General features: G+C 39.7%; 1 protein-coding gene across 1 annotated transcript; it reads left to right on the forward strand.

The window, feature by feature from the left end:
* The first annotated feature begins 3,165 nt into the window (after positions 1–3,165).
* Positions 3,166–4,035, forward strand: LOC148584461 (zinc finger BED domain-containing protein RICESLEEPER 2-like). The gene is made up of 2 exons (XM_088518460.1): positions 3,166–3,427; positions 3,569–4,035. Exons 1-2 carry the CDS (start codon positions 3,166–3,168, stop codon positions 4,033–4,035), a joined length of 729 nt encoding a protein of 242 aa, XP_088374586.1.
* Positions 4,036–10,503: the final 6,468 nt, after the last annotated feature.

The raw sequence follows: 10,503 nt of genomic DNA on the forward strand, positions 1-10,503 counted from the left end.
TAGGTGAAGATGATGGCCATCTGTTTATTGTTCCTTCAATTACTAATTGGGAAAATGCAAGAGTACTTGTGAAATTTTTGAAGGTTTTTTTATGATGCCACGTTGAAGTTTTCAGGTAAATGTTGATAAATTAGTTATTTGCAAATTCAAATTACTTTACATTATTTATTAATTCATTTCAGTTATTTATTACTTTTTAGGTTCAACTCATGTCACCTCCAACTTATATTCATGCAACTTTGTATCATTCAACATACATTGAATGTTGGATGTCTTAGTCTTGATTCTATCTTGAGTGCTGTGAGTATGAATATGAAACTTAAGTACGAAAAGTATTGGGAGAATATGGATAACATCAACTTCATGATCTATGTTGCTTTTATTCTTGACCCTCGTTCTAAAATGATGGTATTGGAGTTTTGGTTGGAAAGATGCAATGGGTCTTAGTGGGCAGATAAGATAAAGGGAATTGTGAAAGATCTTCTAAAACGTTTGATGGACCAATACAATAAATTTCAAATGGGGTCGTCCTTTGTTGATGTGAATATCACAAGTTCAAATGATATTTATGTTAATGTTATTTGTGATAACTTGGAAGATAACGAGGCGCAATCTAGAAAAATGTTCTCCCAACATGTTGAGAAAGTGAATGATTTGCAGTGTAGGTCCGAGTTGGATCGGTATTTACATGATGAGCCTGTAGTAGAAACAAAAGAGTTCGATATTTTGGCCTGGTGGAAGATTCATGCATTCAGCTACCCTATCCTCACAGAGATAACTCGTGATGTATTGGCCATCTCTATTTCCTCTGTTGCATCTGAGTCCGCATTTAGCACCAGTGAACATGTGTTGGATTCCTTTACAAATTCATTGTCTCTAATTACTGTTGAGGCCTTGATTTGCATACAGAACTAGTTATTGGACCGCATAAGCCATGATGAGTTTGAAGATTTTTTGGAAAGCTGTGATGATATAGGTAAATGTTTGGGGAAACTTCACTAAGGCCCCTTGAACTTCTGGCCGATTTTGCAGACCCCCCCTGAACTTCAAAAACTCTAATTTTGGACCCTTAAACTTCCATTTTCTCTCACTTTAGACCCATCTGTTAGTTTTTAATGTTAAATGCCCATTATACCCCTACCCAGCCCACTTGAAATTTTGAAAATGTCCAAAACTACGGCACCCACTCTAGCCCAAAACGACACCGTTTTGGGCATTATTATTATTATTATTATTTATTTATTTATTTATTTAAAAAAAAAAGCAAAAAAAAAAAAAAAAAAAAAGGTGGAGAAGGATCGGGCTTGGCCAAAAATGGGGTGGTCCGACCACCCCATTTTTGGCCAAGGGGGTGGCTGGAGCCACCCCTGGCCGATCTGGGGGTGGTTCGACCACCCCCATGGCCATGGGGGTGGTCCGGCCACCCCCTTGGTAAAAAAAAAAAAAAAAAAAAAGGGGGGGGATCGGTGCATTTGGGGTGGCCGGACCACCCCCATGGGGTTGGGGGTGGTTTCGGCCACCCCATACCGGCCGTATGGGGTGGCCGAAACCACCCCCAGCCCCTTGGGGGTGGTCCGGCCACCCCAAATGCACCGATCCCCTTTTTTTCGCCAAGGGGGTGGTCCGGCCACCCCCTTGGCCAAAAATGGGGTGGTCCACCCCGATATTACTCTTTTTTTTTTTTTTTTTTTTTTTTTTAATTTTTGCTTTCTTTTTTTTTTTTTAAAAAAAAAAAAGAAAAAAAGTTAATGCCCAAAACGACGTCGTTTTGGGCTGGGTGAGTTGTAATTTTTAGAGATCCAAAACGGTGTAGTTTTAACGAAAGGTATAATGGGTATAAAAAAGTCAAACAGTTAAATCTAACGTTGAAAACTGACGGAGGGGTCCAAAGTGAGAGAAAATGGAAGTTTAAGGGTCCAAAATGAGAGTTTTTAAAGTTCAGGGGGGGTCTGCAAAATCGGCCGGAAGTTCAGGGGGCCTTAGTGAAGTTTTCCCTAAATGTTTTTAAATTAGTGATTTGCAAATTTATTTATTTTTCATTACTTACTAATTCATTTAACTTATTCTATTGTAGATGAGCCTCAAGCTTCAAGTTCAACGACCGAATCATCTTTCGACTGAATAAATATTTAATTGAATTGTCATTGTAATTAAGATTATTATTTCATTACTTATTAATTTATTTATGCTAGATGCTACTTGCTAATGTTTTCCAATTTTTGCACAGGTGGAGATTGGCATGAATTTCTTTGAAAATGTTGGTTGAAATGAGTTGTTTTGGTTGATTGAATTTTGATGAACTTTTTTTGATTGATTGAAATGGGCCTCAAGCTTAAGTTCAACCGTGTTTGTTTTTTTGGTTGCTTGTGAGTTTTTGAACTTGTTTGTGTTTTATTTTATTTGTATATTGTGTAGAAGACTACAAGTGAAGTAATGATTTTGTTGTAATTTTATCATTATATTGTATGATATGTAGATTTGTAGAAGATGGCCAACAAGATTTTGGTATATAGCAATTTTTAATGCTAAAATGGCCATTAAAAGAGAGAGAAAAAAAAAAAAACAAAAACAAAAAAAAAGGTTCAAAATGAGCAAAAAAAAAAAAGATTAAAGTGAGCTCAAAATCGGGCCAAAATTGGCCCAAAACTAGCCTAAAATCGATCCAAAATCAGCCCACAATCGGTCTAAAAAAAAGCAAAAAAAAAGCCCAAAAAAGCGGTTAACTGCTAACTGGGCGGTTAACCGCTACCCGGTTAGCGGAAGCGGTTAGTAATTTTACTAACCGCTAACCACAACCGCTATTTCAGCCCTAATTAGATGGAGGACACTTTCAGTGATGCAAGTATCTCGCCAACGGGTAGCCCTCCCCTTGTTATGGAAGTGCAAGATGTTGAAACACATTACTCTGAAAATGTTAGAAATTCCTCACCTTCCCAACAAACCAAAAATTACCTACAAATCAATCTATTGTGTGGGAGCACTTCAAGAAAGTGGAACCAATTGACAATGACAACCCTAAAGCTAAGTATAATCATTGTAGCAAGTTGATAGGGTGTCACTATAGGAGAAATGGTACTTCACCCATGATGACCCACCTCACCCGTGGTTGCCCAACATCTCCACTTTTGAAATCAAAAGTACCCAAAGGCTAAAACTCTATTGCAAATGTCACTTAAGAAATCGGTCGAAGACACTACTGGCAACCAATTGGGATTCAAGAAGTATGATCCGAAAATTTTAAGGAATGGGTTGGCTGAATATTTCATTGAGAGTGAGATGCCTTTTAGGCTTTTTGAGAGTCATTCGTTTAGAAAATGGATGAATTTAGTTGAACCTAAGTTCAATGTACCAAGTCGTAATACTTTACAAAAAGATTGCATGAAAGTGTGTGAAAGAGAAAAGTTTGCGTTGAAGAATGTTTTGCGTGGTAAAAGGATTTGCATCACTATTGACACATGGACATCGATTTAAAATTTGAACTACATGTGTGTTACCGCTCACTTCATAGATAAAGATTGGATACTACATAAGAAAATAATCACGTTTTGTCTAATTTCCAACCATTCAGGTGAGCAAATTGGAAAAATGTTGGAGAGTACATTGCTAGAGTGGGGGATTGGTGGTGTTTACACTATTACAGTTGATAATGTCTCGGCCAATAAATCGAGGATTGATTATTTAAAGAAGAGGTTGAAGAATAAGAATTATACTGTTTTGGGAGCTGAATTTCTTTACATGCGGTGTGCTGCTCACATTTTAAATCTTGTTGTACATGAAGGCTTGGATGAGTTGGGTGATTGTATAGATAATATAAAGAATGTGGTAGAATATGTGATGTCTTCACCGTCTAGGATGGCAAAGTTTAAAGATTCTATAGAGCGAAAAAATATTACATGTGCGAAGATGGTGTGTCTAAATGTTAAAACTAGATGGAACTCTACATACTTAATGTTTACAGCTGAGAAATATGAAAAAGCTTTTGAGCTAGTAGGTGAAAAAGATCATCAATTTGTTGTTCCTTCTATTATTGATTAGGAAAATGATAGGGCATTTGTGAAGTTTTTTTTATTATACCACGTTGAAGTTTTCAGGTAAATGTTTAGAAGTTAGTTATTTTCAAATTCACTTTACTTTTTATTATGTATTAATTCATTTTAGTTATATTATGTTTTAAGTTCAAATTGTGTCACTTCCAATTCATATTTCATACAACTTTGTATTATTCAATATACATTGAATGATGGGTGTCTTAGTTTTAATCCTATCATAAGGAGTGTGAGTCTTAGTATGAAAGAGAAGTATGAAAAGTATTGGAGGGATATAGAGAATAATACAAACATCAACTACTTGATGTTTGTTGCTTTTGTTCTTGACTCGCGTTCCAAGATAAGGGCGTTAACGTATTGGTTGATAAAATACCATGGGCCTAAGCGAGCGGAAGCCATAGTGAAAATAGTGAAATCCTTCATAAAACGTTTGATGAACCAATACAATAGGTTTAATGCTAGTGAGTCGTCTACCATTCAGGCAAATGTAGGAAGTTCAAGTGATAATTTGAATGTTGGTTGTGATGTCTTGGAAGATAGCAACTACCAATTTAGGAATATGTTTTTCCAACACGTTGAGGAAGAGGATGATTTGGCATGTAGGTTGGAGCTTGATCGGTATTCATTGGATGCGTGTGAAAAAACAATAAAAGATTTTGATATTTTAGGTTGGTGGAAGGTTAATGCGTCCAAATACCTTATCATCGCAGAGATAGCTCGTGATGTATTTGTCATTCCTATTTTCACTGTTACTTCTAAATCCGCATTTAGCACCGGTGGGCATGTATTAGATTGCTTTAGGAGTTCATTATCTCCACTTACCGCTGAGGCCTTGATTTGCACACACAACTAGATAAAGAACCACCTAAGCGATGCCGAGTTGAAGGAGTTTTTGACAGAATTTGATGAGCTAGGTAAATGTTTATAAATTAGTTATTTGCAACTTTATTTAGTTTTCATTATTTATTAATTTATTCTAATTATTTATTCATAGATGTGATTCAACTTTCAAGTTCAAGTGTTGCTTCATCTTTTGCCTAGAGCTTTGTTAGTAACAAAGGTTATCATTTTTTGAATTGTCATAGTATTTTGATTACAATACAATTATATTAAGCACGTTTTGATATGTGTACATGCTTATGCCTTAATATTATTATGTTTAAGTTTATAACTTTTCTTCTTTTGATGTCTACAGGATTTGCTAGAGGACCAAATGAGATGATTGATGAAGTTTTAATGTTTTATTCGTATCATTTAATGTTTTATTTGAACTTCTTTTATATGTTGTGTTGAACTTTATATATATATATATGTTAAAATAAACTATAGAATACTAGAGAATATAGGGATAAACTGAATATTCTATTTCTGTGTTTTTTGAACTGTATACAATGGGGCCTATTTATAGTTGAATAAGGCCAGACAGAATAGGAATTACAATCAAGGAATTAATGTACAATATTACAAAATAATATCAATGTATATACAGGGAAAATATATCAAATCAGCAATTATAGTGATAATCAACAATTATGGTGATTATCAGAATATAGTCAGAATATATTCTGATTATATTCTAACATCCCCTTCAAACTCAAGGTGGTAATGTAGATGCCAACTTGAGTTTGGAAACAAGATCATGGAACCGTCCAGGTGGATGTGCTTTGGTGAACACATCGGCCAACTGATCAGCGGAAGCAATGGGACAGAGACGGAGAGTCCCCTGCAAAAGATGATGGCGCACAAAATGACAATCGATCTCAATGTGTTTAGTATGTTCATGAAATACATCATTATGCGCAATTTGAATCGCACTTCGATTGTCACAAAAGATAGGAGAACTGGAGGTCTGAGGAACACCTATATCATGTAGGAGCCAACGAAGCCAGAGAAGCTCAGAAGTGGTGTCGGCAAGAGCACGATACTCAGCCTCGGTGCTAGAGCATGCAACAACTGATTGTTTCTTGCTACGCCAAGAGATGAGAGAATCACCAAGTAAGAAACAATAACCCGTGGTGGAACGACGATCAGTGGGATCACCTGCCCAATCAGCATCTGAATATACATGTAAGTCTAATGATGAGTGAGAAGAGAAATGCAAACTATGAAACATGGTGCCCTTCACGTAGCGAAGGATGCGAAGAACAGCCGCATAATGAACCGAGCGTGGCGCTGTCATAAACTGACTAACAAGGTGGACTGCATAGGCAAGATCCGGTCGTGTCACATTAAGATAGATGAGACTGCCAACTAACTGTCGATAGAGAGTGGCATCAGAGAGTAGCTCACCATCAGTGGCACGAAGTTTGACATTTGTCTCTAGAGGGCTATCAACAATTTTGCAATCAGTAAGGCCAGCTCGTGAGAGGAGATCTGAAGCATACTTGGCTTGAGAGAGATAGTAACCATTTGGATCAGAAGACACTTCCAATCCAAGAAAGTAGCTGAGAAAACTCAAATCCTTCATCTCAAATTGTTGGCTCAAAAACTGTTGAAGGTTACGAATACCAACAGTATCATCTCCAGTAATAATCATATCATCAACATATAGTAAGAGGAGAATGAGACCAGCATCAGATCGCCGGATAAAAAGAGTAGAGTCATAAGGGCTAGAAACAAACCCAATATGCACAATAGTGGAACTGAATTTGGCAAACCAAGCCCGTGGAGCCTGTTTCAGACCGTACAATGCTCGGCGAAGTCGGCAAACCTTGTGTGGCGGATGATCGTACCCAGGAGGAGGCTGCATATAAACTTCTTCACTAAGATCACCATTGAGAAATGCGTTTTTCACATCCATTTGAAAAAGATCCCAACGACGCACAGAAGCCACAGCAAGGAGTGATCGAACAGAAGTATGGCGAGCCACAGGTGCAAAAGTCTCCTCATAATCAATACCACACTCCTGATTGAACCCCTTTGCCACAAGACGTGCCTTGTATCGCTCAATAAACCCATCAGATTTTGTCTTAATCTTGTGTACCCACTTGCACCCTACCCATCAGAAGTATGGCGAGCCACAGGTGCAAAAGTCTCCTCATAATCAATACCACACTCCTGATTGAACCCCTTTGCCACAAGACGTGCCTTGTATCGCTCAATAAACCCATCAGATTTTGTCTTAATCTTGTGTACCCACTTGCACCCTACCCATCAGAAGTATGGCGAGCCACAGGTGCAAAAGTCTCCTCATAATCAATACCACACTCCTGATTGAACCCCTTTGCCACAAGACGTGCCTTGTATCGCTCAATAAACCCATCAGATTTTGTCTTAATCTTGTGTACCCACTTGCACCCTACCGCAGTTTTGTCTGGAGGTAAATCAACTAAGTCCCAAGTATGAGTTTTGGAAAGGGCATTAAGTTCTTCAGACATAGCATTCTGCCAAAGAGGGTTAGCATGAGCCTCACGGAAGGAGTGAGGTTCATGGAGAGTAGCAAGAGTAGAATAACAGTGATAATCATAAAGATGGGAAGGAAGAGATGTTACCCGAGTAGAACGACGAGGGATAGAGGGAGCGGGCTCAAAAGTAGATGGATCAACAGGCAGGGCAGTGTCATTGGGGTCGACCGTCGGAATGTCGTCTGGAGAGCTTGTCATCCCTGCATCAAGATTAGTAGTGTCGGAGAGCAAATCAAGTGAGACATTAGTGAAGATAGGAGAAGAACTAGAGGGACGAGTAGGAAAAGACTCTATATCACTAAATAGCCTATGTTCCCAAAAAGTGACGTGCCGCGAGATGCGGAGCCGTTTGGAAATAGGATCATAACAACGATATCCTTTGTGTTCAATGCCATACCCAAGAAAACAACATAGACGAGAACGAGGTTCTAATTTTGTTCGTTCATGGGATGAAAGTAGCACGAAACAAACACAACCAAAGAGGCGGAGAGATTGATAATCAGGAGGAGAACCATACAGAAGCTCATAGGGGGACCTATTTAAGGTAGTGGGAGACGGGACCCTATTAATGGTATAAACAGCGGTAAGAGCGGCTTCTCCCTAAAAGTGTTCAGGGATAGAAGCAGATAGGAGCAAAGCCCTAACAGTGTCTAAGATGTGCCTGTGTTTACGTTCAGCACGACCATTTTGCTGAGAAGTATTTGGGCATGAGCGATGGGGAAGAGTGCCATTTTGTTTGAGAGTAGTAAGAAAGGTAGATTCACGATATTCCATAGCATTATCAGAACGAAAATTTTTTTATGTTGCGAGAAAATTGGGTTTGAATCATCCGTTGAAATTCAGAGTAAATTTTCGGAAGTTCAGACCGATTTTGTAAAAGATAAAGCCATGTGTATCGAGAAAAATCATCCACAAAAATGACAAAATAGCGGGATCCACCCATGGTGGGAATAGGCGCAGGGCCCCATACATCAGAATGCACCAAATCAAAAGGAGCAGAAGAAACAGATGTACTATTATTAAAAGGTAAAGCACTTTGTTTTCCAAGTTGACATGCAACACAATCAAAAGACTCAGACTCAACAGACCCTAATTGACCACTTGTAGCTAAAGAACGAATACGAGAAATAGATGCATGTCCTAAACGAGAGTGCCATAAACTGAGGGTGGTAGAAGGAGACCGAGATGGAGTGGCAGCTGACACAGCAGGAGGAAGATGGAGTGATGAAAGCTTAAACAGATGTCCAATCTTACGGGCGGTCCCAATTAGCTGTCCCGTCTGTGGATCCTGCACATCACAACCTCGGTTAGAAAAGTGCAATTCTAAGCCAAGTTCACAAAGTTGACCAACAGATAAAAGATTTAACGAGAGATTAGGCACTAAGTATGTATCAGACACAGATAGCTGATGAGTTGAAACAGACCCGATGTGACTAATAGCAAGATGGGAACCATTAGCAGTGTAAATGGTGGTAGGCCTAGGTAACACAGATTTTGCAGAAAATATGGAAGAAGTCGGTGTCATGTGATTACAACAAGCAGAATCAATATACCAAGAGGAATTACCTGGTGTGGTAGACATGGCGGTATTAAGATTGGACTTAGATAAAACCTGATGAATGAGAGCTTTGATTTCTGCAGGAGAAAGAGTACTGGGTTGGGGTGCAATATCGGTGTAAGACATATCTGATGTATCAGTATGAGTGACCACAACAGCCTTATGATTAGGAGCTTGATGATTCCCACGAGAAAGTCTTTTCCTGCATTCACTATATCTGTGGCCAAACTTCTGACAATAGTGGCGCTGGATGTTCCGATTGGATGAGGAAGACCCGGCAGGAATAGGAGCACGCGCATTGCGGGATGCAGTGGCCATGACCATCTCAGAGGTGTGTAACTTCATAATAGAGAATCGAGTCTCTTTTGAAACAAGTTCACTAAGAGCACTCTCCAAAGATGGCAGTGGTGAGCGGTGAAGAAGAGAAGCTCGAGTATGCTTAAACTCATCTCGAATTGCCGTAAGGAACTCGGCTAGGCGCATGCTATCGCGAAAAGCGATGTACTCAGAGGCATCAACCTTATCCCTCCACTTTGGCTCACATAGTGCTAATTGATTCCAAAGACAAGTCATTTGTGAATAAAAATCAGTAATACTCTGACCTGGTTCTTGGCGCATGTGATGGAGCTTGGTCACAATCTGAAACCGCTGAGCAAGATCAGTAGTGCTATAACGCTGAGCTAACATATCCCAGACATCTTTGGCATTGTCAAGATTGCCAAATGTCATGCTGATGGAGACCACACAAGTGTTGGAGAACCAAGAAATAATCCTGTAATGGACACTTTTCCATGTGCAGAGGCGGGTTGAGAAAGCCGCAGCAGGTTCCTCTTTTCCAGCAAGAGGCTTAGGTTCTTCACCAGAAACATACTCCCAAAGACAATGTCCTTTGAGCCACCTACTCATATTTTGAGACCAAGCCGGGTAATTGGAGCCATCGAGAATAGTAGGGATAGGTTGGGTAATATCTTTGGTGTTTGGGAGAGTGGTAGGAGGTATGACCATTTTTTTTTTTTTGGGATATAATCCGGTGTGGTTGGGTGTAGGGTAGGTTCTGTGAGCCTGGTGCGAGAATTAATCTGGTGTGGTCGAGTGTATGATAGGGGATATAAGCTTGTTTTTAAGGGTTAGGATCTGGTGTGGCTGAGTGTATAGTAAGGAGTATAGGCTTGGTTCAAGAGGGCTGAGATCTAGTGTGGCTAGGTGTACTGTAGGTGTGTGAGCTCAAAAAGTAGGAATAATCTAGTGTGGCAGATTGTATTAAAAAAAAAATGAGCTCAACAGGACAACTTACAAGGTGGTGGCGCGTGGCGGCTCTGAGCGGCGCGTGCTTCAGCTGATTCAATAGATCGGCAGCCTCCGATCACGAATCTGTGATTTGTTTCGAAAAACGGCCGACAGGGGCGGCGCGTGGTGGCCGGAAACAATGCGCGGTTGTGGTTCAAAATTCCACCGAATGTTGTGGCAGCGCGTGGAATCTCCTGGTGGCGCGTTC

This window comes from Corylus avellana, chromosome 7 (assembly GCF_965113065.1).
Source record: "Corylus avellana chromosome 7, dhCorAvel1.hap1.2, whole genome shotgun sequence".
Classification (NCBI taxonomy): Eukaryota; Viridiplantae; Streptophyta; class Magnoliopsida; order Fagales; family Betulaceae; genus Corylus; species Corylus avellana.

What these genes read in the sequence shown, in the direction of transcription:
- LOC148584461 (XM_088518460.1), top strand. Translation starts at nt 3,166, where the DNA reads ATGTCACTTAAGAAATCGGTCGAAGACACTACTGGCAACCAATTGGGA. An exon ending in GTTGAAGAATGTTTTGCGTG is followed by an intron (nt 3,428 to 3,568) that starts GTAAAAGGATTT and finishes CCAACCATTCAG; the next exon opens with GTGAGCAAATTGGAAAAATG.